A 27,993-nucleotide genomic window follows, 5' to 3' on the forward strand; every position below is an offset into this window, starting at 1 on the left:
ATGCTGATAGCCTCTTTGATCTCTCTAACCTCTATCTATTGGTCATCCAGCATCAATTAGTGAACTTTTCGGATAATATATTTGGTTGCCGCAGTTTTTTGACCGACCAAAACGGTCGTCGTCAGTCAAGTGATATATCCACGTTTGAATGCGCAGCTGTTGAAAATTTCATGGTTCTAAATGATGGCAGACTCTCATTTCACAGTGCTCAACTCTTCTTTCAATTGCGTAGGCGTATTATCTTTCAAAAACAAATATTGAGTGACCACTCGTTACATATAATTTTTTTAATTTCCGAAAAATCTTCACATCAACTGACTTATACGATTGTCAACTAGAAACTAAGCGTCCAAAATGGCTGAAACTTTTGATTGGTGATGGCATCTTCAGGTCGAGGTCGGAAACTTTGCAGACGAAAACAAAAATAAAGTTATCGATATGTATTTTGACGAAAATTTTGTTAATAAAATATAGGAGAACATGTAGTAGAATTTTCTGTTAAAAACTATGGATTGGACAAAGTCAGATAGTGAATTGAACTAAAAAAACATAACTTACGTTACTTAGTCACCGAATTTTGAAAACAACGAATTTCATTTAATGATTGTAGTTCATACTTTGTAAAGAGGGTCTTGATTCAACTAAGAAATTTTCCTAAATCCTAAAACTTCGAAAGGAGTAACTGATTGGAAAACAAGTTGATAAAATCGTAATAACAGGCACTTAAAAAACGATAATACAGACGTTGACAGTATTTTATCTTGAAATATATTTCCACACACTCCAGATAACAAAATCCACAGTTGAATTATTCTGAAAATATGAGAGCAATAACAAAAGCATTGAATGTGAACTACTCTGACGAGTGGATCGATTGAAAAATAAACGCTGATGCTTTTCAATTAATGTTCAAAAATGGAAAATCCTCCTAAACCGTGCACCATTTCACTGAAACCAAAATGAAACTGTCACAAACTACGCCCGACCAAACGAAGTAATCGTTATAAAAAGTATGAAACGTGTGTCAAAAGTTGTTCGGTCGAACGTTAGGAATAAATTTCAATTTACGCGATATGACGATAAGAATTGAGCGCCATCCAGTGGCTTTGTATTCTTTAGTCCTGCCAATTACTCTGTTAAACTCCGAAATCCCGGTTACAATTACCATCGATTTTTTCATCTATTAGAGAACATTCCACCAACATAATTTAATATTTACTAAAACTAAAGCTAAAGGGAATATCATTGATATTGAGAAGTTGAGAAAGTGAAATTCTATTTTTGTCGTTGTCAGGTAACTAGGAACCAACGAGCCTAGACCAGTCTTGCTGGATAATCCTCTACTTCCATGGCGTGCACTTTCTGGATTTGAAAAGGGTAAATAAGCTGGAGAATACGTTAAATTGTGGTGACAATTTGCCTAAAGCTGATGTCGTATAGTTCGTAGAGAAAATATAGTTAGACATTAACTCTGATATCGCAACTTTAAATGCCTATAACCCAGAAACGAGGGGTCGTATGAGAAACTGTTTTTCTATGTCACAGCATTATTTTTACATCATCTGATCATTACCGAATTATTTGCATCAAGTCCCGGAATGTACATTAAACGTATATGTATACAGAGTGTTCCGTGACAATATGAGAAAGATTCATTGGAATTGGCCCCGATATAGGAGTAACTCCTCTGCAGGGTTGTGATTGTGGTTATTTGTTTGTGATTGCACTGCCAAACGGGGGAAGAAATAAGAAAAAAAAGAAAACCTCCAGCCTAAGAAAACGTTTATTACCTGATTTGGAGATATATTTTGTGATATTTTTTGTTCTTTATTTAATAGGATAGCGGGTAAATTGGGGAGTAATATCGTTAATTATTTTATTTTTATTTACAGGTTCTTGTCTACACATTGTGTACAATTTTTTGACAATTAAGCATTCTTCTTCTAGCTCACGTCATTTATTTATACTAACTATTTACTAACACTTACACGTTAGCTATTCACTAACACTTACCACACTTATTCATTCAAATTCATCGTTTAGTTTACTTTTCACTATCCCAATGTATTTACTATGAAAATAACTTATGCACTAACTGCTCGAGACTCATTTATATACTATCATCTCTTTCCAGAATCTTCAATTTTCTGGAAATATCAATTAACCGTGAAAAAAATAGGAATACTTTCTTAGAAATTGTCTCTATAAGAACATACTTCAAAAAAGCTTCTTACCATCCAGGATTGGTATAACCGGTGCAATCACTTTTAGATTTAATTAGCATATTGGAACAGGACTGGCTTCTCTGTCTATATCAATCGTCTAATTCGTACTTTCTCAATCACTTTCGACCGTATTTATTGTAAATTTTCTTCTAATACTTCAAGGAAAGTAGAGTCAAAAATGAACTTAACATTAACTACGTAGTCGCTGTTTATTGTTTTACCTTTTTTAAAACGGTCAATGAGTATTACATCATGCGCATTCCAAAATACTGTATTTATAACCTTGCCTGACAACTTTGGCATCTTTCCATGCTTTATAATCGTTCATCACGTGCTTTCCACTCGGCTGAGCGTCGATGGGACTCCGGTTTGGAATGATACAATCAAGTTTCATCCATTGTCACATATGGAAACAAAAATTCGGGTGTAATACGATCGAAGAGCTCCAAACAATGCTCAGTATCATCAAATTGTTGTTTTTTGGTCGATTTTGAGCAAGCGCGACACCTACTGAGAGCAGAGTTTACGCTATATTTAGCACATTCGTTTGATATCTTTAGGGTCTTAGCTATGTCGATCTCGATCACTTTATGGTTATACGAAATTATTTTTTGAGCTTTCTCGATATCGTCCTCGGTTCTCATCTCTAGGTTCATCTCGTGTGAACCACTTCTCAAAAGTTAATCTTCCTGAGGCTAAGCTGAATAATGTTCATCATGACAAGCTTTGGCTACAATAGTATTTTTTTATACACGCGTCTTTTGAAGGTTAAAATCTTATGGATATGACCAGAAGCGCCATCTATGTATCAGTCTAAGAACTTTATACTCGCTACAAAATATCAAAAACTACATGGGGAATTTATACCCATATACATTCAAAATTACTCGGTAGATATGTTTATTTTTAAAATAGACTTGATAATGAGTAAGAAATAACTTATCGTGTATAATTATTGACGCAAATTGGCGGCAACAAAATGCTACGGTCCTGATATCTTGCTAATTTTTTCTTCAATTTTGCATTAACTTTTCTCATAGCTGTTACTTCTAATGCTACCGTCTTCCTTTCTTTTAACACCTCGTGGTAGTACTTTAGGCCTCTTAGTAAAGCATCCCACACTTTTAAACGACTTTCGTCGTACATAAGGCGTACTCTTTGCCAGTAATCTTCTATTTCTGAATCTTCTAACAAACGAGAAACCGTTAATCTTTGTTTTCTCAATCTTTCACCTAAAAATCTCATCGTTAATACAACAATATGGAAAAATGAGCTTAGTAGAGTCTAACTGTTCATTTAGATCAGGTTAGATTAGGTTTGGTTAGTACAAAGCGTTGCTTAGAAGAAGGGAAGATTGTGGAACAGAGATTAAAGTAGCTAGTGCGGAAAAAAGAATCTAACACTATAATACAAGAAGAAACCTAATATATTCCATTCGATACCAGATAATGATTAGTTATCAGTATTACTAAGGTCATCTTCAGAAGAATCGAAGTTATCGTTATCACTGTTGATGAATATAGTCAGTCTATCAACAACTTTGTCCATCAGAGGTTTCCTCTTCACGAATTCCCTTTCAAACTGTTTCGCTTTCTTACAACGCGATTTCTACTGCTCCACGGAAAGTTATTGAAAGAATACATCCACGAGATTTACTTTTTTGTATTTTCTTGTAAACGTCAACGTACAACACATCGTGATGGTTCTAGAATACAGTACACATAATCCTACCCGCAGATCTGATTGTCTTTGCTTTGACTGACGCCTCTTCTTCCTTCTTAATCTAATGTCTGGACGACACCTTGATATCTGGAGTATTATTGCGATATTGAAGGTGTTCGTGGTGACATTTTTCGGCCCTCCGGTCGGCAATCATGCGGCTCATTCTCGACGATTTCGCGGCCATCTTCGAACGCTTTGGCCCCACTTAAATACAACAGACTCATTCAGGCACTCACTACCGAATTGATATCCTAAACGCCGAACAGTTTTCGTGTTTTTGATGTCTTCCCACACCAAAAAATGAATGACAATACGTTGCGCAACAGCGGTCAGCACTTGACGTTTATTCGTGGTCGCAGCACGCGCGATGCAAACCAAGCCCCACTGTTGGTAAGGAACACAGCTAACACATAATCACGCCACGACCTTGAAAACTTCTGTTTTTTTATGTGTTCTGCCAATTTGATCGTGAATGGATCATGCGTAAAAAAAGTCATTACAACAAGCATATCTTAAACTTGCTATTCCAGACGCGACCTTTGCGCACGATGCTCGAAATAAAGAGAACGAGATAAGAGTAGGCATTGAGTGTATCACTCCATGGTCCACGGTTTCAATTACGGTCACTAGCAATATAGGAGTATTACATATATGGTATAATGGCTGATTCATAAACTTGACTTTCCGTTTTCCGTTGCCGTTGATGTTTGTCGTTACAAAATTAAAAACAATGAAATGCATAAGACCAATCATAGTTGCCGTTTGACGTCGCTGTTTGTTGATTGGTAGGCTGTTGGTGACTTTCAACAAAAACGAATTTTACTTTTTCACGTCGGCCGTTGGTGGCGATAGAAAAGAGGCGATTGCATCCGTTTGTATTTGTCACGTTTGTCCCAATAAAAAACTATTTGTTATTTTCCATACTATCGTCCATAAATACTGGATTACAAATAAAAATATCACGAAAACAAAAACATTTTTAGGTTAATAGCAGCAACATCAAATTCACGAAGTATAAATATAAGGAGTCTGAACGGTATCGGGTTTTTCATAGTATTCATGTACACAAAAATAAATCTAAATCATAGTTCTCTTTTCTGCCACTAGCTGCGCAAGTATTCAGGACGTCCGTTGTTATTATTATTATTTTATTATACATGTAAATATGAGCTAGCTGGCGAATGTTAAAATGAATTGAATTAAATATGAAATTTTAACTCATTTACCTTATATATTAAAAAAATTGATGATTTCCATTCCGAGTCCGTTCAGGCGTTCTACCCAACCGATTTGCTTATTTTTTTTTCAATGAAAGGTATTGATCAGCCATCAACTATCGGATTTTATCTAATTTTCACCATTCTCAAGTTATACTCAAATGCGATTTCCCCCTGTACGTTACTTATGGGAGTTTTTCACATACACACGTTCTATCCTCAATATCTCAGGTTCTATTCAAGATAGAGACTTCATTTTGGTTTAAGAACACTCGCTGAAACACTTTCTATCTTTTGAGTTTTTGAACACTTAAATCGATAGAGCTGGAGAAGAGCTAGGCGCGGACATTCAATGTGGAGTTATGGATTTTTGTAGGTTTTTGGCAATTTTTCTACATTCAAAGATCTATATCTCAGGTCCTAATATAGCCTCAGAGTTCGTTTTGGCTTAAGAACACTCGCTGAAACACCCTCTTTCTTTTGAGTTTTTGAAGTCTTAAATCGGTGGAGTTGGAGAGGAGCTGGGCGCGGACATTCAATGTGGAGTTATGGATTTTTGTAGGTTTTTGGCAATTTTTCTACATTCAAAGATCTATATCTCAGGTCCTAATATAGCCTCAGAGTTCGTTTTGGCTTAAGAACACTCGCTGAAACACCCTCTTTCTTTTGAGTTTTTGAAGTCTTAAATCGGTGGAGTTGGCGAGGAGCTGGGCGCGGACATTCAATGTGGAGTTATGGATTTTTGTAGGTTTTTGGCAATTTTTCTACATTCAAAGATCTATATCTCAGGTCCTAATATAGCCTCAGAGTTCGTTTTGGCTTAAGAACACTCGCTGAAACACCCTCTTTCTTTTGAGTTTTTGAAGTCTTAAATCGGTGGAGTTGGCGAGGAGCTGGGCGCGGACATTCAATGTGGAGTTATGGATTTTTGTAGGTTTTTGGCAATTTTTCTACATTCAAAGATCTATATCTCAGGTTCTAATATAGCTACAGAGTCCGTTTTGATTTAAAAACACTCGCTGAAACACCCTCTTTCTTTTGAGTTTTTGGACACTTAAATCGGTTGAGTTGGAGAGGAGCTGGGCGCGGACATTCAATGTGGAGTTATGGATTTATGTAGGTTTTTGATAATTTTTCTACATTCAAAGATCTATATCTCAGGTTCTAATATAGCTACAGAGTCCGTTTTGATTTAAAAACACTCGCTGAAACACCCTCTTTCTTTTGAGTTTTTGAACACTTAAATCGGTTGAGTTGGAGAGGAGCTGGGCGCGGACATTCAATGTGGAGGTATGGATTTTTGTAGGTTTTTGATAATTTTTCTACATTCAAAAATCTATATCTCAGGTTCTAATATAGCTAGAGTTCGTTCTTTTCTATTATAATGATTTCTGATACTTATTTAATCGATTCGATGCGAGCGAAGCATCGGGTAAAAGCTAGTTTAAAATTAATTTTAAGAAAACAAAGGTGTGTGTGCTGTTCATGGTTGTCTTAGTGGCTGAAAGGCAAGTAAGAATGTAGGAAAAGTGGCATTATTCAAAGTACCAAAAGTGAGTATAATCTCAAAGTAATATTCAAAATTTATGTTATGAACAATTAACGCGATAAATTTATTGAATAAATGCATAAAGGTGCGTTAATTTATCCTAGTGAACAATTATTTAATTTAATTAGAAACTTGGAAGAAATAATATTGATGGTGGTTGATTGACACAATGTTTGTCATATTAGATGCTGTTTTGTCAAAAAGAAATATCACGTTTTTTGTTGGCTGTAATAAGCATAAGAAAGAATGGTAATTATACACTTTCGCGGTCACCTGGTTTTTTGGCTCTATAAAATCGAAAAATGGATGGATTTTAATGATCTTGCTCTCAAAATGTTCCATTTTACGGTGGATTTATAAAAAAAATACGAAAATTAAAAAAAATAAATATTTTGTACAGTTTCATGACTTTAAATGCAAAAAAATGACTTTCTACATATAATCCTTCGTAACTGTCGTGGAATCAAGTTCGTATATTTTTTTTCGCAATTTACATAAAAAAATGAATATTTTGAGAAAAAAAATTTCAAAAAAGTTAATTTTTTTGAATAATTGTGAGTTGTGGGATTTTGTTAATAATAAATTGAAATATATTGACAATGAGTTGCAACAATTGTGAATTGAATACATTAGAATCACTTACAATATCCAGTGATACAAAACAACCTAACCTAACCTAACCTAACCAAAATTATAAAATTTATCTATCTATCTAACCAAAAAGTATTAACATTGAAGAATATAGTACGAAACTATTCACGAAAATTGATTGTTTTTCATCGATTTCATTTTAAGCTATAAAAACTGAAAAACTCATTCTTTTTGGATTTTTTTTTAAATTGTTTATTAATTTATGTAGAATACAAAAAAAAATATAAGAACTTTATCTAATAATGAGATAATTTTTTGTAAAGGATTATTTTGCAAAACCGTTTTTTTTACGATTTAAAACAGTAAAACTACGAGAAATTTTCATTCCAGCTATTTCTACTAATTTTTTTTATAAATCCGCCGTAAAATGGAACATTTTGAGACCAAGATCATTAAAATCTATCCATTTTTCGATTTTCTAGAGCCAAAAAACCAGGTGACCGTGTAAGTGTATAATTACCGAAAGAATTAACGATAAAGATCATCGATAATTTCTTAATGATGCGAGGACATTTTCTTGTCAAATGTTTCAATAAAAGTGCTACAGAAAGAAAAATTAAATGTAAAAATTCAAAATTATATTAATAATAAAATTAATCACTTTTAGATAAATATTTAATTGGGTTTTTGAATATTTAACATGTTTTGTTTGTATCTTATACTATTTTAATAAATAACAAGTTTGACAATAATTTTTTTATCAATTATGTTTATCATAATACTGAAAAGAATAGGCCATATTTGGTAATTTTCAAAAATATGTTAACTACTAAGTTTCTTGGAATATTTTTTTACAGAGAGGTGTAAATAGCAAAACTTCCCGCATAAGAATTTAAACGAGTAGGTACTTCTTAAAAAATGGCGCACTCTTCCGGCAAAAAAATCTGTTCCATATATTGAGACCATTCGTTCAACATTACGTTCTTATATCTATACTTCGTGGTCAAGAAAACTCAAGCTTATGTATCGGCCTTTATACTATTTTTATAACATACAGAGTTGACTCTTGTGGTCTTGTGATCCGACCGGCATTATGGTGGTATTTATATTAATGTCGGATCTTCCCTTTTTCCGGAAAAATAATGAATTTTGTTATTTCAAATAGATCACCCCGTATATTTTTCGCTTTTCCAATTCCTTAAGAAATACTTATTATTTTTAATATAATGTTTCCTATACCTAAATGCCATAATTTCTGAGTTACAGCTACATTTGATTGATGATATTAGGATATGGGGATAGGCGTAGAAGACATCAAGAAACGTTTAATAATTTATATCCTAACCGAAAACCCGTAACAAGATCTACTGTCAGTAGATCAAAACGTAAATCGGCATAATTGTAAATGAAAAATAATAAGTATTTCTCAAGCATTTCGAAATGCGAAAAACATACAGGGTGATCTATTTAAAGTAACAAAGTTCATTATATTTCTGGAAAAAAGAAAGGTCTGACAACAATGTGCATACCACCATAATACAGGCCGTAACACAAGAAATCGTTTCCAAGATAATTTATGGGTTTCATACATAAAATTCACTCTGTATTGTTAAAGGGTGCCAGTTGCGAATACTCGACTATTCAAAGGAAAGATCAATCCTTATTAAAAATTTTCAGGATTAGTTGAAACGATAACTCAAAACTAAAAAGATATTTGATTATTCTGGATATTGGAATTATAAACTTGAATGATTAAAATCTACTAACCAGTGGTTGGTACAACGACGATATCTGCATAATAAGCTTCCACGAACTGCCTTAGAGCTGTTAATACATAAATTGTACTTATAACCAACGGATGATGAAGCTCACATCTCAATTTATATGTACTCGCATGTACTTTCCTTCTTGGCATCAACGATTTTCTATTCGATATACTTTGCTCTTCATCTCCAGGAATATTTAATAGAGTGGTTCCTAGAAATGGTACCTTTTAATTTGTCTATTCTTCTAATAGGGAATAAACATTTATTGTTTTAATACTTATCTACCACAATTGAAAAAACTAAATACTTCTAAAAACGTGCGAGAAACTCGAACCGAAAACCTCTCTAACTCGAAAAAAATCAATGTACAATCACAGCCTGAAGAGATAAAAGTTAGAATTGAAATTTCTCGCAGTACATTTTATAAAATGGAAAACTTGAATAACGAATTAAATAAGAGAATGATGAAATAAAATATATACTCGATCCTTCTGTACGGAATAGAGGCAGCAATAATGAAAAAACTGGAACCATTTGGGCAGATAGAATAGAATGAAGATGTTTTGCACGAAATGGCAACGCAAAGAGAATTAGAGAATTATTGATCACCATAAAAGCCCGCAAATTAGAGTACTTCGGTCATGTAAAGAGGGAACAAAGGAATGCAAGGAAATATAGAGAGGAAAGAGAGGTATGACGACGAAGACGGCACTCTAAAAAGAAACATAAAAACACTTCAGAAACACAAGATTAAACAGGATATTTCTTCCAAATATAACCAGCACCCTGTTTGGACCTCCATATATCCAGTACATCATGACCAAATTTGAATTTCGCTCGCTGTACTTTTTAATCATCATTTCATCTCACCCTCCATATCAAGATCTACATGGTCGCAATGTGTGCAAATTGTTTTTAAGAGGTGAAAACCACCCCTTATCGAAAAATACCAATATTATAGTTTTTCCAACTTTTTTTCAATTAAAATGTTTTTCTTTTATGCAGCATAAATATCTCAACATATTGTTCAATAGAAAATTTATACATTTTTGAGTATCAACCCTCAAAAATCCATAAAAAATACCCTTCTGATGAAAATAATATAGAATAAAATCTTTTAACGATTTAAAACGTTGCAATTTCATTTTTACTGTGAAAAATTCATAGCAATTTAATAGAATTCAATTGGTTATTAATTTTTATTATTCAACCCTTAAAAACTACCCCTTTGCAGAGAATGAAATAAAAATAAATCTGATGACTGCCAACTTTCAGATTTTGCATTATTTTTGATATTAAAGTTTCTTGTCTCTACTCGAAGTAATTTTTATTTGACTATAACCTGTCAACCCTTAAGAACCACCCCTTTGATAAAAAATAAAAAAATTTTAATCACTGTTAATGTTTTGATATTGAATTCTTTCGGTATTCAAATGTATTTTCCAAACACGAAGTGATTTTTCATTCTCTACACCCTGACACCCCTTGGTACTCTCAAATGTACCTCCAACCAACTTAGCATCTATAGAAAAAATCCGTGCGCCAAAATTTGGAACTGTTTCATATCCTATTATTCACGAAGAAATTTCAAATCATTATTTTTTTGCAACTCCGAAAATTTTGAAGCTATCACATCCCACAAAAAACCATTTTGAAAGTAATTTCTATGGTTACAAGTCTATGTATGTTAAAAGGGCTGGAGGTTCTCCACATTTGATTAATAAAGGGTCAAAGGGCTGTGGATAAGCAATCCTCCCACTATGGTGAAATATTAATTTGGTTATAACTCCGTCAAATTTTATGCTACAAAAAAAATAAAAAAAGCAAAATAATCGTCATAGAAAATGCTTTAATTTGATTATTTATTTGTTTTTGTATATTTTATAGTTATCGAAAAAAAATGAGCAAAAAAATTTTTTTGAAAAATAAAAAAAAGGATTATTTAATGCTTATTTTTTTCGAAATTATACATTTCTAATCAGCCAAACTTTCAAATGTCGTGAATAACAATCAAATAAAGTATTTCGTATAAGAAATAAGTTTAATTTTGATTTTCAGTTTCAGTTGAAACGACTTTTTGTTGAAAAATATACCCTATTACTTGCTTTAGGTAGAACATTCAGATCTTAAAATATAGCTCAAATTATTTGGTTTTTTATAAGCTTAATTTTTGTGTTCATTACACTTTTTTCGATAAAATGCATCTTTACAGAGTTATACGTAAAAAACTATTGAGAAAATGCGTTTTTTTTTACGAAAAATCGTATTTTTCAATTGCAATTAACTCAAAAACTATTGATCTGGCGAAAAAAGTTTATATGATATTTTTTACTTCAAATTTGCTGATATTTCGATTTCTGGAGTTATTTTGGGGAGGTCGTTCACTTCGGCCTATATAGATCTCTCTTTCTGGATACACACCTATCATCTCTCAAAATTTCAAATAAATCGGTGCTGCATTAAAGAATTCGGAGGGAAAATGCTTGAAAACCTGGCCTATTAATTTAAGCTACATACAGATTCCCTATTGTGAAAAAATATCCGTTTGCATACCCAACGATATTTCACTATCAGATGCTAATGGTTTCACTTTAACATCGGTAGCAAGTTCCAATACGGCAGATTCAATTGCATCCATGGATCCATGCGTGGATTTCAAAGCTTCACTCAAAGTCGAAATATCACCATAAGCCATAGGACTTCTTTCTGTGATTGCGATTGAATATGAATATGTCAGAGCCGATATTTGCGATCTAAAATTAGTTAATTTCAATTAATTTTTAATATTCTATGTATTTGCAAATTTAAATATCTCATTGTTTCCAATAGAGTAAAATCAAACCACCAGTTGTAGGATATCTACTAGAAAAGCGAATGTTTTTCAAATTATCGTTTAATCTTAGAATTTATTTTTATCCTTCCATTATAAAAAAGCCAAAGCTTGATTCTGACACGTTTTTTTTTATGAAACAATCCTTTATTTATAAATTTTTTTCATAGTACAAATAAATACAATTCTCTAATCAGTACTTGAAGCTCTGACCTTGAGATTTTTATTAATTTGTATGTGAAATTAGATACCAAGGCTACAGTAAAATATTTATTTACGAAAGCTGAAAATCTTACTTTCTATTTGACATTTAACAAATTTATTGTTTTTTCTTCACTACTTCTGTAGACAAATAGTACAGGTAAAATAGGATTAAACCCGAACTTAATTGGGCGCTTCTGATTTTCTAGATTCTCCAGGTTTTTCGGTTACTGAATGAACCTAACAATTCTTAACAAAATTACAGGAACAGGTTTTTGAAATTTTAACTTTTAACTCAAAAAATTTTTTAAACGCTAATAACTCGAAAACTAAGAGAAATTCGAAAGAAATGCCTAAATAAAAAATGTAGAGCACACAATTTTCTATAAAAAAGGTTTGTAGTAATTTTTTTCGTTGGAGCACTATTTATAAGTAAATCTTCCTCAAAGCCAAAAGCAATTTACGTTTCAAAAAATCAAAATACGTCATGATGGTTAAAATCTCTATTTTCTACTCGGGTAATTTAGCATAATTTTCGACTTGGGAAATCTTCGACAATCTTGCGAGATCATCATTGTCAATATTTTCATGTATATAACACAAATGAAATACTTATTGGTGTCAAATGAATTAACTCTTAAAAAACGCGATCCTTCTCAGTTGATTATTATTATTTCAATATCAACAGACTTCTTAATAGTTTTTCTTTCACATAAATGTGGATACTCATTCTGAAGCTTAGAAAGCTTAGAAACATTCTCAGGATGATGTATCCTTATTTTGACAATTTTGAAAATGTATAGAGAGTTCAAAATGTCCTGTTTTTTCGTATATATGTTCTTAAATATCCAAGAGAAAGTTTATTCAAAAATTTTATGTTGTATTAGTGAAAACGCGTTACACACATCGTAATCAGATATTTGGTTTAACACGTTCAGCCCTGGCGCGATCCATAGGCCCGCAACTAAATTTTTTCGCACAACTCAGAGCGATCCTATGGACCGCACGACATATTTTATATAATCACTTTTTTACTTTGGTCTTCAGAATAATTTTTCACTGTACTCTATAAATCTCTTCTCACCTTTTGACTTAGACCTTCTTTCTTTACCAAGCAATGGGTTTTTTTGGTTTTGGAGTCTCTTGATCACCAGCATCCATAGTTTCTTTCTTCGATAACTTCTTTGCTGCACTTAAAAAATCAGTAATTGCTATATTCTCTTTCTTGTTATTCTTTTATGAAGAATATTGCTGTCAAAAATAACAGATCAGTAGCAACGTTCCTAAATCCCATCAACGTTCTTCTCAAAAAAGTGTTGTAACTTGCCATTTGGTCAGAAAGATGTATACAAGATTTGTTTTTGTTACAATCGATCACGGCGCCGATGAACCGAACACCAGAAACTTTATTTTTTCGCACTTTCCATTTCGAATCAAAGTTTATCAATTCTGGTTGGGGCTCAACGTGTTAAGAGAACGAACTCGGGATGTGTATCGATGGTTCGATATTATCACGAAAACATCGATGTTTTTTCAATCGATGATTTTCTTTCGATGTTTTGCAGTTATCGATGGTTTTGAATAAACATCGATGTTTTGGTAAATTCAATAACTACTAGCTGTTGAAAAGCTACTTCAATTAATAAATTTCAAATTAGCCAAGACTAATTATTCCATTATATGGATAAAGAAGGTTGTGGTACGTTTTGAGTGAATTCAGAGCACATGGCAAAAAAAGAAACAATCGATAAATCAATGCTCGAAGAACTTTTGTTATACTTAAGTTCCCCAAACGAGAAGATTTAACAGAACCCTCTGGTTTTCTGGAAAATGATGAAAGACACTTACCCTACTATTTTTCAATTAGTATTCAGTATGTGCCTGCAGAAGCCACTATTCGACCAAGCAGGTCTGATTTTGAAATCTCTCAGAAATCGCCTCTCAGAGGATATGGCTGCGAAACTTTTCTGCATGAACTAGATGACAAATTTTTATCTTTCTAATATTAATTGATCAAGTGTTCTATATTGTTTTTTTTTGTTTTTAATTATTATTACAACTTGAATTGTAAAATTTATTTCTTTTTAATAAAGTTTGTTTTGAAGCTCATAACCTTGTTTTTCTCCTAATTATTTTTGTGTAATAATGTGTGATAAATTACAGATTATTTTTAATTAGGTAATACACATTAAAAATAATTGGGTTTCGTTTTCAGGATTTTCTTTACCAATGAATTTTAGAGAAACAAAAACTTGTATTTACCTATCAGCTATTACGCAAAATCAGTTAATTTACAAACCGAAAAATCAGTTATTATACAACGTTTCTTTCATATTTTCATGAAAATATGATCTTAGTTGTTTTTTTATTCCTTTTTTGTTGTTTTAGGAAAACATCGATGATTTTATTCCGATGATTATCAACCATCGATGTTCAAAAAATGAGAAAACATCGATGACAAACATTGATGTTTTGTCTATCGATACCCATCCCTAGAACGAACGCTTTCTTCTTGTCTCTTGTCCAATCTTGCCACCTGCAGAGATGATCACCAACAACCACGAGCGTGCGCAGACGACGCGACGTGTTACAGAAAGTAAACAGAAACCGAGTCAGTGTTGCCAGAGCTAGTACATTTTTCCATTTTTCTAATACATTTTCCCACTGGGAGCATGTACTATACCAGAGGCGGGATTTTTTTTATTCAGCGTTCAGTGTTATGAAATATAGAATACAATTTTATTTTTGAGTCTGAATTTTTTTTTTTTTCATTTCATTACTTACCTTTTATCTTTATCGTTGATTTCTGCAAATATAAAGTTATTTTATATTTTCGTTTAATAAAATAAACTAGAAATTGTACTAGATTGTAACAATAATTACAAAACAGAGCCAAGTTGATTTATATTTGGATCGTGAGATTTTTGTACTGCATTGCTAATTTTATCGGTAAACTTTATATAAATTTTTCATCCTTAAAATAATAATTGACAGTCTATAACATTTTTGGAGAAAAAAATTTAATCTAAACTTATATTTGTACATCTTTCTATAATTTTATTAAATTTGTTTGAAGTTGGTACAATCTACTACATTTTCTAGTTCAATTTTTACATTCAGCTTTTAAATTGTGGCAACACTGAGCCGAGTCCGTACTGCATTTGTTACTTTGATACTGATTGATTTCGATTTAAATAAATAGGATACTTAAACAGTGGGGTAAAATGTAGTGGAAAATGTTTATCATAATTTCTCAGACGACAATGTATTGAAATTCACTCTGGTAGACTGTTGAAATTGGAAAATAAAAATAACTGAAACAACTTAACTAGTGGGTAATGAGGAGAATATTGTTTACTAACCCGACGCTCCTCTCGATTTGTTCACCATAAGAACAGAACCGGCAATAACAATACGGTAAGAAATATTGTAGAATAATATCCAGGTACTTCTCGTCCATAATATTCAATGAATGAAAGACGTTTTCTAAAGTTACCATACTCTGCTGTTCGTCTTCATAACGGCTTATGAGGAACTTCAGTCGTTTTTCAGTCAAAAATCCTGATTTGTCTGATAATTTAGTAAGAATTTGCTTGAGTAATTTCTTGTACAATATCGATTTATTTGCTGGGAATCCTTCTAAACTTTTCAAGGCTTTCTCCATCGGTGTATTCGAATTTATGAAAGATAATGCTCTCCTGAAAATATTTTTATTATTTTTTTTCACAAATTGTACTGAAAAGATCCCGATCTAACAAAGAAACAAGACATAAATACAGTCGCCGTCTTCCTCCTAAAAATAGACGTTTTCGTATGCCATAATGTCCTCGTCTGATTGGAAATTAGTCCAGTTCCCAGAGGATTTCACCTTACAAAAGGTGAGGTGGAAGATTTTATTTTTTTATTGCGTTTTAATGGGTTTAAAAAGTAAAATATGACTAAATCTGGGCTTGGCACAACTTTTGGTAGCCAAAAAACCTCGAAATTTTCCGACATTTTTCGATCTTTTTTCACAATATCTCGAGAAGGAGTGGTTCTAGCAAAAAATTCTAGCATCAAATTCCCTACGACCAATAGGGAGTGAACTACAGCATCTCAAAGATGGACCATTTTTCTCAAAGATGAACCATTTTTCTTAAAATGATAAAAAAACCAAGTAACGCCTTCTTTTGTGTGTGTTATTGGAACCCATGCATTCTTTGATTCTATTTTTGATTTAGATTTTTGTCGAATAAGGTTTCCAGACTCCTCCTTCTCCTTAATTACAATTAAAACAATAAAAAATTGTCCAATGAAAAGAGAAGTTAACAAGTTCGCTCCCTATTAGTCGTAGAAAAAAATTTGTACGGAATTTAATGCTCTACAACTTTGTATAGGAACTATTTTTTGCTAGAGCCACTCCTTTTCGAGATATTGCGAAAAAAATCGAAAAATGTCCGAAAATTTCGAGGTTTTTCCGCTACCAAATTTGTGCCTAGCCCAGATTTAGTCACATTTTTTATGTTTTACTCTAGATACCCATTAAAAACGAAATATAAAGATAAAATCTTCTATCCCATCTTTTGTAAGGTGAACCCCTTTTTTGTTTTCTGGGAACTGGACTAAATGAAACTTTACGATACAGGAAAAAGTTGTTAGAGTTGCCAGATGATGCGGAATACAAGGAACGTCCCAGAAGTACCTGACCTGACCTAGAGAATTGCTTCAAAAATACTTCTGTATTAGAAAGTACACCATCTATCCAGTGTATGTTTCAAGTTTGAAGATGCCACTTTGTTCACAATTGGTTTGGCAGCCATCAATTGTGGACGTTTTCAGTGAATTTGTAAACATGGAAAAAATTGGCCTTAGCACAACCAATATGAGCTGAACTAGATTCTCTTCTGGGTGAGACTGCTCCTTCGTTGTTAACAGTAAAATATTGGGGAGCGGAGTTAAAACGCGCCACCTATAAGACCAGAAATTTTGAAAAAACATCCACCAAGCGGGAGCTAGCAGGCATTCGAAAAGGTGAAGTACATCGTATATTAACTGAAAATTGAACAAAAAAATTGTCGTAAAGATATTTCTATCGAGAGATTGGCAATGTTTCAAACAAATAAATTTTTTGCACCGATTCATAACCATGGATGGAACGTGGGTTCATCACTTCATATTCTAAGGAAATGAACAATAAAAACAATGGACTGAAAAGGGAGAACCGGTTTCAAAGAAGGCAAATAACGTTCCATCTGCAGGCAAAGTCATTGAGTCGGTTTTTTGGGAAAATTTTCATTAACTATCTTGGTAAACGTAAACTCATTAACAGTGATTATTATACGAACTTATTGCAACGATTAAGCGAAGAAATCAAGCAAAAACGGCAATATTTGGCTAATAAGAAAGCGTTGTTTCATTAAAACAATGCACTAGCTCGCAACTCCGTTATTGCAATAGCCAAAATTAAAGAATTAAAGTTTGAATTGCTACCTCATGCTCTCTATTCGCCAGGTTTAGCCCCGTTGAATTATTTTCTCTTCCCAGACTTGAAAAAATGGCTCGGCGGTCAATCGTACATCTTTTGTATATTATTTTATGAATTTTACAGTTGGTGGATTTTATATACGACTATTCTGTGTGTGAGAAGGTGCGTTGTCCTGACAAATCCTGCATTTTATTTTATTTTTAACTGCGATGACTTTTTTGCACCTTCCTCATCTATTGTTTCATCTTTCTGAAGATAATCGAGGAACACAATTCCATGACTCTCCCAAAAAAACAGTCGCCATCACTTTTAAGTCAAATGGAACCGTTCTTGTCTTTTTCTGATCCTTTTGCTGTCAACTGTCTTGATTGTTCGTTTTAGAATGTAGAGATGAATTGACATTTCATCTACAGTTGTGAATAAATGCGAAAATCTGACTTATTACGTTTAAACCGCACCAATAAGTTCTAGAAAATGTTTCCAATACACTTTTGGTTCAAAGAGACCACAGCGCGCGGATAGCTTATACATAATTCTTCAATGATATGACCAATACCTTCTTTTAATATTCCGATGGATCTTTTTGTATCTCTAACCTTAATTCAATACCATTTAGTGAACTGTTTCGATGATATCGAAGCTGGCGTAAACTCTGGCCAAGTTTACATGTATATATACTGTATCCCAAATGTTTTTAGCTTATTTAACCACACCAATAGGTCTTCTACCTGCTATCTAGACCAAATTTATCACCCCCCAAAAGTCCATCATAAACGATGAAGAAATCTCATTTTTTATAGACGACTCAGTAACAAAAAATAGAGTAGGAGATGTAAATTCGGCCAAATTAATTACTTGTGCTAGATTTTACAAAGGTCGCCTTAAATCCATTCTTAAATTCGGCCAAAATGTGTCACAAATACCTGAGTACAAGGGGTATTTACAACATTCTTGTTTCTAGTAGGAATTAGACAAACGAATGTCGTTGGTTAGCTCACGGTCACTTTGCAATAGTGTTTTTCATTTTATATATAAATTGAATTCTACTAAAATATTAAGAATCGATTTTATATTATATAATGGATGTCTCAAAATGTTATCCTCGGTATTTTTAGCAAGTAACACTATTTTGCCAAGTTTTTTAATAACCATTCTGTATATTTGTGGCTAGATAACTTTAGCTCATAAAAGAATATCAATCATATGATCTAAGAGTTAATACATTGAATGAAATGTTTTATTGGCAAGAGGCACTTCCTTGTTGAAATCATATATTAATGTCACCCAATTTCTGCAGAAAAAAATTGTATGTTGCGGTATTGAGCATCCCTAACAGTTACTGCCTCATTTTTTAAAATATAAGATCCCTACATTAAATGCGTATCGAAAAGTTCTTGAATTGTTTTGCGACAATCACTTGCGGATTCTCCAAACATCAGTTTTTTCTCGAAAAATCATAATCAACTTATTGATATTGAATAACTTGAACTCTCTGGTCATCAATTTTATAAGTACGGAGATATTAGTCCAGAAGGAATCGGTGCATCAGTATCGAAAAGTAATCCAACTCAATTTTTTTATACGGTCCTGTTCAAATTGTCCTACTGATGATATAAATGCTTGCTGCCATATTGTTTAAACAATTGCAAGAAATTGTTTTTTTCAAATTTTTTTTATTCTTTGTAAAAATACAAATAAAAAAGGTCCTATGACTTTTCACGATAAAGTTATATTTTTATAGACATGAATTTTTAAAGGTTCGAAAAATCTCGAATTTGGGTACTTTTGACAATGCAAATACAAATAATATTTTTTTTTTCGATTCTTCTTACAATAGTTAATAATAATCCTGATAGAGATTTTCAGAAAATTCGTTGTTCATACCTGATTGTTAATTGTTAATTTACGCATTGGCCCCATCTGGGTCCTGAAACATTATTTATCATTTATCTTAAAAACTATTGACTTTATCAAAATTGTTAAAGAGAGCAATGTTATTGATAATTAACTGTTCTACAATTTGTTTTTAACAATTTTTTTATGAAATCAATTTTACAAATGTTATTCAAGCATGTATTTAAAATTATTTTTTTATCGGTTTTAATCACTTTTTTCTTATTTATGCATTTATATCAACAATAATAAGATATAATGGTATTTGTACATTTTGTGGAATCACAATTATAAATAAATAATAAAATAATAATGGACATGTGCGATATTCAGGATGTAGAATGGAGAAACCATGTTGACAGAATGCCAAATGAACGGCTAGCAAAAATTGCAAAGGAAAAGAAACCAGGCTCAACTCGACCTCCTGGACGACCACCTATAAGGTGCTGGTCCTCAGCATCCCAACTACTCCTGGCAAATCGTTGATGAAAATACAGGACCTAGTAATCGAAGTATACTTGTAATCGTGCGGAATTAACAATCAAAAAACAGGTATAAATAATTAATTTTTCTTAAATCTCTCTTTGGAATATTACTAACTATTGTGTGAAGTATCCGAAAGCTAAAAAGTGACAATGGTTTTTACTAAATGGGTACATTCTAATTTACAATTTACCACTTAGAGCTGGAACAGAAAGGAATTGTTCAGTAATACCACTAAATCTGGTGGAGTTATGTAGACGTACACCGTGAAAAACATTTGCAGTGCATCAATTTATACCACTGGTGAATCCTTAACAAAAACTGGTTAGATTAAGGAAGGTTAAGTTTCACTTGGGAGCTGTAAGACATTAAATTGGATGGAGAAGCTCAGTAAGTATCTCTTCTCGAGCTAGAGAGCTAAGAAACAGATCAAAACGCTCGGTGTGACACTGATGGGTTCACTATACCGACTAGAGGGAACTGGCCTGAAATCCGGTTAATATTGCATCCCAAATTTCATTCTTGACAGATGACTCGACAACAAAAAATGGGATAGGAGTTGGTGTGTTTGTCAAAGGAACTTAACATCTGAAAGTTTGCGGTCTAAAGGCTGCCAGACTGTTAACGGAAAATGGTGAATGGAACAGAGATACACAAAAACGTCCGTAGTATTAATAAGCTTCATATTGAATCAGCATTATCTAGATAGAAAAATAATAAAAAAAAACGTTACCCATAACTTTCCATAGTTGAGTTGTCCATAGAAAGACATCTCGGAGGTAACCACTCTACAGCCATCTGTTGTTCGTGTAATATTCTATCGATATCCATAATTTTATTCAAGAGATCGAGACATTCTTTCTTATTAATTTCCCATAATTGATGAAATTTTCTATCATTAATCGAACTGAAGTTATCAGCTTTTACTTCAATATCTAGTATACTTTTTTGTAGCTTTTTGATCGTTTCTTTATATTTCTTTATTTGATTGAAACTGGATTTCTTGTAATCGTATACCTTCTTTTTCAGATCGGTTATTATATCTTGTAATTTATTGATCCTCCTCTTCTGTTGTCCTTTTAGAATAATATTCTCCTCTTCCCTGCATGATAATATCATGTAGTTGTAGTCCAACTTTTCGCTGTTAAGTAAAGCGATACTTTTTATAGTCTCAAATTGCTGTCGTGATGTATCTATGACATTGGATAGTTGAAGATTCCTTTCTCTGAAAAGTTCGTCGAAATTTTCCCGGATATTTTTCATTCTCGTTTGGAATTCTTCTAGAGCTCGAAATTGATCTTCCGAATGTTTTGCTTCCATCGCGCACATTTCTTGTTGCATTTCTGACCTATCGAGAAGACAATGCCGTTTAACATTAATAAGTAAAAATCAGAAGTGTTCAATAGCTGGTTTCGTAGGCATACCTACAAGAAGAAATCATGATGGGAAGATCTGGAAACGAATATGATGATAAGAAAGGTCTTAATTGTATACTGTTAAACTCCACCATATACACAATATTTCAATGAGTGTTCCAAATACTTTTAGAAAGAGGAAACTCTGGAGTTTTACGTTGTTTTCGCTAATTAGCAATAGCTTGCTTCTATAGTTACCAAAATGGTGGAACAAGATTGTACATGTAAGAATGTTTTGAGATGGGTAGCTTCCTATACATTTTGGAGACTTTTATTTTCTAGTTTTTTATTTAAGGGTTTGTGCTTATGGATGTGCTAAAATTACAGCTTAAGGAAAGGATGAGTGTTGTTCATCTATGACCTTTTTCTCTGGAGTTGGGAAACTTACTGTGGTTGAATGGTTATTCCTTTAAGAGGAAATAGTTTTCATTAATAAACTTCACAGATAACCAGATAGATTTGGCTTCAAACTCTCACAATATATACGAGGTGTATGATATTGGAAAAGAAACAAAACAGAAGGTACAAATGAAAAACTTTTATTGGTGTTAAAAATCATCGTCATTGTACACAACAACCTTTTGCCAATTTCGCGTTGTATCATTCACCTCCAAGTTTACCGCACCTTACTATTGGTGATTTTTTTGTGAGTGTTCGTGAAAAACATTCTTTATCTCATATTGAGCACTTGTTAATGATATCAGTTGTACGAGGGTTGCTACTTAACTTTTAGAATATAGTTAGTCCAATAATTGCTTGAACTCCTAAGCTATCGTGTCGTGTTTTTTTCAAATTAACTGGATATGTTGCCACCGTTTCATCAGGGTAACATAGAAGGGTTAATTATGAATAACACATCAGTATTTGTTTGCCAAAAGTATTCGAAAGAATAGGGAAAACTAATCGCAGAAGACGAATCATTCTCTACCAAGACACATCAGTTCAAATAAAAACATTTTTGAACAGTCAAAACATCGATTGATGGGCCATCTGAAGAAGCGGTGGATGCGCTCAAATCACATGTTTTGGATATGGAAAAAATGGGCAATAATAAATATTTTGGAAAACAAATATTTGTTTTTATGTGTCTATATCAAAAGTTAACTAGCAGCCCTCGTATGATCATTAGTTTCGATAATATAAACCCATAAAATCGGATCATTCTTTTTGAAAAACCATGTATTTGAATTTGGTACAAAGTACAAAGATTAAACAAATGAGAATCAACAAATAAGGAGTTCTCAATAAATACGGAAAAATTTGGCATTTTCAAATTATGTTGTTGATGTAAACTAGTATCTCAGTCATCTCGATATACGAGGATATTGAAAAAGTCTTAGCCTACTATAAAACCGAACAAAATTTCAATGTCAACATATTTTATTACTCAACATATTCTCCTCTTAATTGGATACATTTTTTACAGCGAACATGCAACGTCACTAGACCTTTCAAAAAAAATGTTTCTTCTTGCTCTGCAAACCAAACCTCCACAGCTTTATTACATCCTTATTTGAAGAAAATTTACGACATTTTAAACTTTTTTTCAGTTGAGGAAAGATATGATAGTTGAACGGAACCAAATCTGGTGAATAAGGGGGGTGTTCTAGTAATTCAAACCCTAAATCACGAATTTTTTGTATGGCAACTTGAGATTTTTGTGCAAAGGCGTTGTCCTTGGATAACAAAACACCTTTGGATAGCTTTCCGCGTCTTTTCTCTTCAATTTTTCCCGTAGAGTTGTCAGTAATGTCTAATAGTAATATCCAGTTACTCTTCTACCCTTATCCAAAATATCAATGATGATTATTCTACGGCAATCCCAAAAAACTGAAGCAAGAACTTTTCCTGCAGATTTTTGGACACGAAACTTCTTAGGTCTTGAAGAACTAGAGTGTCGCCATTCCAGCGATTGTTACTTTGTTTCTGGATCGTAGAAATGTACCCAAGTCTCATCCATAGTAACAATTCGGTTTAAGAAGTCTACATCGTTGTCAAATCGAGCACAGATCGGACGCGATGCTTCTACCCTTGCACGCTTTTGGTCAACATTCAAACAGTTGGGGATCCATTTTGCAGCAATTTTTCTCATGTCCAATTTGACGTGAGCTATATGATGAACGCATTCGTTTTTTCGGGGACTGACACAGAAACTGGCCTTCCCGATCAGTCATCTTCAAAGGAAAATTTACCTCTTTTGAAGCTTGCAGTCCAATTTTTCACGGTCGCATACGAAGTACATTGATCACCAAGGGTATTAAGCGTATCTTTGTAAATCTGCTTATCTCTTAACCCTTTTAAATACAGGTACTTGATGATAGCTCGATACTCCAATTTTTCGATTTTCACAATTTCGCTGGACATCTTTTTTCTTTTAATTTATTGCGTAACTCTGGTTTACTCTTTTGACGTCAAACTTTACACTTATACTTCACTAAGTTATTGTTCGTTGCTATGGTAACGCAATATTTTGTTTATGCATGTAACTGGTCTAGGCTAACTAGATATCAATACATCCTCGTAGCATTTCTGAACAAAAATCCCCTGTAGAATTGTGATATATCAAGATTTTGGAACCTTGAATTGGTCTCTATCTGTTGTTAGTCGAAATAAGTTGTCCGTTTTCTAATAATTCGTAGCGACCCATTTTTTTCTGTCCTCGACCTTTCCCTGAAAGACCAGGTGCGCGTTGTGATATTTGATAGCTACCTGGCATCACATGTCCGAAATAACTAACCCTTCATGTTCTTATTACACTTAGGAACTCATTCACGGGATTTTGATGATTTCCGATAGCATCACATCTCGAACGCTTCTATTTTATTCATGGTGTTAGCTCTAAGCGTCCATGCCTCACATCCCTACAAAAAAATACTCCATACGTGATAACAGTTTTCTTAAGCGCATCTGAACTTTCTATCAGTTAGAGTTGGTTTCCATTTGCTGAATGTCTTCAACAATCGCTATTATCTCTTCGTTGCACGTTCTGTCATTGTTCAACTTGCTACCCAAATATTTGAATTGGTTCTGTTTATTCTAGCATCCATTCAGTTTCTATGATGTTCATTTTAATACCCTATCCACGAGCAACCTGGCGAATTTCATCCAGCAGCAATTGCAAGTCTTCCAGGTTGTTTGCGATGTTGGCAGTAGCATTTGCGATGTTCAAAATTTCTCTATCCCTCTGTTCTGCCATAAAAAGTCTGACGAAATATGTTCTTTGAATACAGATTGATCTACAGGGGTAATAAAATGGTTCCCCGTCGTTTTATTGATTGATTTTATGATACAAGTTTAACAAAATGTTGTTGTTGATAGTCTACGTTATATGATTTTAAATATTGGAAAAGTTTCGTATGTTTGACTCGACCAAACTCTTTTTCATAGTCTATAAAGTATTTTTTCGTGAATCACAACTCTTTTGTAGTTTTGATCTCGTGCAGAAAAGCGCGTCGCGTGTGCCTAGTCCGCTACTAAATCCAAATATTGGTTTATATTTGGCATAAATTTATTGAGGAGTATATTTAACTAAAATTTATATGATATATTACCTGAATAATTTAGACTTTTGTTCTATTTATTCAACATAATATAATTTACAAATTCTATACGAATGAATATCTACACCATTATAGAGCTTATGTAACTACCCGATTTCATTGACTCTCCTAACTCATTTATATGAAATCTGTTAAAAAATCTTCCGTTCTTCAAAGCATGTATTTTGGAAGAAGCGAGTTTGGACTTGGTATCTGAATGTATTTATTGAAATTTTCCATGATATTCTTCTTAATATTGTGTACGTTTTTCCTTTATTTCTGTTTTTGAATATTTCAGCTACCTCCAAATTCTTCTCATAATTTTAATCCGCAAATTGTACAATTACAATTTCAATTTAGTTCTTTTGATAATAATTTCCGTTATTAGAAAAAATATATGATATTGTTACTAACTAGTCATTGATATAGACCGTGAAACCGGTCCTGTCCTAATGTTATCGAAGCTAAAATATGGAGGATAATTTTTTTTGAAATGTCTGTTCACCTTTTTTGTGATTTTTTTTCTAGAGGCAAGTTAACTTTGTTTGTTTACGTCAATCTAGAGATTTGAAGAATTCGAAGGTTCCAGAAAGCAGTTTCAATAAGTCGTAAGCTGTAAGTAAATAAATAATTTGATGACGTAGAGAATACATGGAAACAGAGACAAGGCTATATATATAATAATAATAATAAAATAAATTAGAAGTTAAGTGTAAGTGTGTATATAAATATCTGTGAATAGTTGTCGTCAGTGAATAGTGAGTGAGTGTGTGTGTGTATAATCTAAGAAGCAGACTCAAGTGAGAGATCTGCAAACAGTATTAACGTAACACTACTTAAAGTTGAACTAATTGAGCAAATCTGAACACTCCAAAGGTCAAATTTCTAGATTCTAATTATATTAAATTGCTCTAAATGAATGTCTTTAAAAACACGAGGTATGTCCACCATGTAACTTCCGTTTCTATTTCTGTCAGAAACTCTAACTCAAGTAGAAGACATTTACACTATTTTTAGATCATTGATGCTAATTGAAAATGCCGCTGCTTGTTATATCGAAGTATGATTCGATTTCTAAATACAAAGAAGTTGAAGCAATAAACAAATCTACGAGAATTCAAAATATGGATCAGTTAGTTCAATAGAAGACTTGATCACGTGCACCATGTGGACGGATGTCTTTGGTTACAGAAGAACTGGTTCACGCAATCGGATAGATATTAAAGAAATTTGTAAGTTTACAAAGAGTGCTCTTGCTAAGGGACTTTTACAAATCTCACGATCACTAATGAGAAACTGAAATTTCGAAAACTTTGGTAAAATTGGGTACTCAAAATTCTTACTCAACAACACGAAAAACAACAGGTCAATTACCTCAGTTTTTGACATGCTACAATGATTTTCTTTAATTATCAATTCAATGGTCGAGGAAGAAAGTTAAGCATAAATAAATGAAAAGGCATTTTGCTGATTCAAGTCTAACCACGAGGCTAAACAATCAATGCATTTGTTTACTGCGCGACCATTAAGAAACTGCTTCTTGTTATGCAGAACAAGCTCCAGGGATTACTATCAAAAGGTGGGATTATTTCCTCGATAATGGCTGAGCTCTCACTGTGAATATGACAAAAAAACTCTTACAAGGATTTGTTTCGGCAGTGTGATCATCTTCCGTACATCCCGGACTCGCTCCTAGCGACTTCTGACATCTAAAATATTTACTTGGTGATCAACACTTCAAGATGATAACGAGCTGAAAGAATATGTTACCATTTGGTTGAAAATACAAACGGCAACCTTCTAGGAAGAAGGCATACACAACCTCGTGTAAAAAATTAGTTCACAAGCTGCAGAGTTTTGAACAATACATATTTTTCAAGTAACCAATCGGAATTTGCTTCAGGAATATAACTCATAACTTTGTATAATTTCAGATACAAACCATTTAGTGTACGCGCTCTCTACATAGTTTCCTTTTAGAGCTAATACGATATCCGATATCAAGTTAAACTGCGTCTTATAAGCAGCCTTGGAAATATTTAACTGTTTCTCAATTTTTCTTGTAAGTTCGTTTATATCTTGTATCTGCTTCGCTTGCTCTTTATCATATTCTCTCGCGGATTTCAATAATATATTTTTCAGATCTGCTATCAGTTCATCTTTACGTTTTATCACACTCATACAGTTGTCTTTTTGAGTTTCGATATTTTGTTGAATGTGATAAGGGTCATTGAACTTATTGATGAGAGACCATTTAACAGCTATTTCCTCAAAATCATTTTGAGCGTTTCTTGCTTCTTCTTCTAATCTTTCCAACAATTGTTTTTTATTGACACCTATAAACCAAACCAAATAAATTTGAGGTAATTGAACTGCAATAGAGCAGGAAATGCTGGGAAGGAAAAATCAAGTAGATTTTGAGGATAGTGAATTATTTCTTAACAGAATGAAATAAAATAAGAAAGAACAATTCTGATAGCTTATGAAAATACAAAATTATATTTGGGAAAGATGTAAAAGTAAGTAAAGATAAGTAATCTTTAGATAACATTTAGAAAATTATCAATATTACCATCTTTATCACGTTTTTCAACTTCTCTATCATTAACCTCTATTCTAGCCTTATTCAAATCTATTTCCATATATTTCCAGTTTTTTTGTAAAAGTTTTTCACTTTTTAATATTTGTTTTCGTATATGTCTATTTTCTTCATCGAAATTTATTTGGTTTGTTCTAAAACAATGGTAAACAACTTTAAAAATTATAGGAAAATTGCAATATTTTAAAATTTAAAAAAGAAATGCAATTTGATCCTGAATCCTCCATATTTTATAAGTCATATGGACAGGAAGGTATTTATCGGCCAAAAGAGATCATTATTGAAAAGGAACATGATTCCTTTGGGACAAAAAAAACAGTGATGGGCTTTTCAATGCCGGCTGAATCTCTGGTCTGCGACTGAGACCTCCAAATTTATGTCTTGTCATTTTTTTTCAACTTGAAATTAAACCTAATGGTACTGAAGTACTCAGGATACATGCTTCACCACAGAGAACCCAATCACATCAGGTTTATCCATATATGTCGCCCGTACCTCT

The 27,993-nt window shown here is 32.8% G+C and overlaps 1 protein-coding gene across 1 annotated transcript; it reads right to left on the reverse strand.

Annotated features, from left to right (window-relative positions):
• Positions 1-3,164: 3,164 nt before the first annotated feature.
• On the reverse strand, positions 3,165-27,537 carry LOC130441041 (dynein regulatory complex protein 1 homolog). The gene is made up of 7 exons (XM_056774523.1): positions 27,468-27,537; positions 26,838-27,231; positions 20,675-21,289; positions 15,464-15,799; positions 11,624-11,823; positions 9,072-9,281; positions 3,165-3,457 (listed from the first exon to the last, which is right to left on the reverse strand). The coding sequence occupies exons 1-7, from the start codon at positions 27,535-27,537 to the stop codon at positions 3,165-3,167; spliced, it is 2,118 nt and encodes a 705-aa protein (XP_056630501.1).
• Between the last annotated feature and the right edge of the window lie 456 nt (positions 27,538-27,993).

The sequence above is a fragment of the Diorhabda sublineata genome, chromosome 3 (assembly GCF_026230105.1).
Source record: "Diorhabda sublineata isolate icDioSubl1.1 chromosome 3, icDioSubl1.1, whole genome shotgun sequence".
Classification (NCBI taxonomy): domain Eukaryota; kingdom Metazoa; phylum Arthropoda; class Insecta; order Coleoptera; family Chrysomelidae; genus Diorhabda; species Diorhabda sublineata.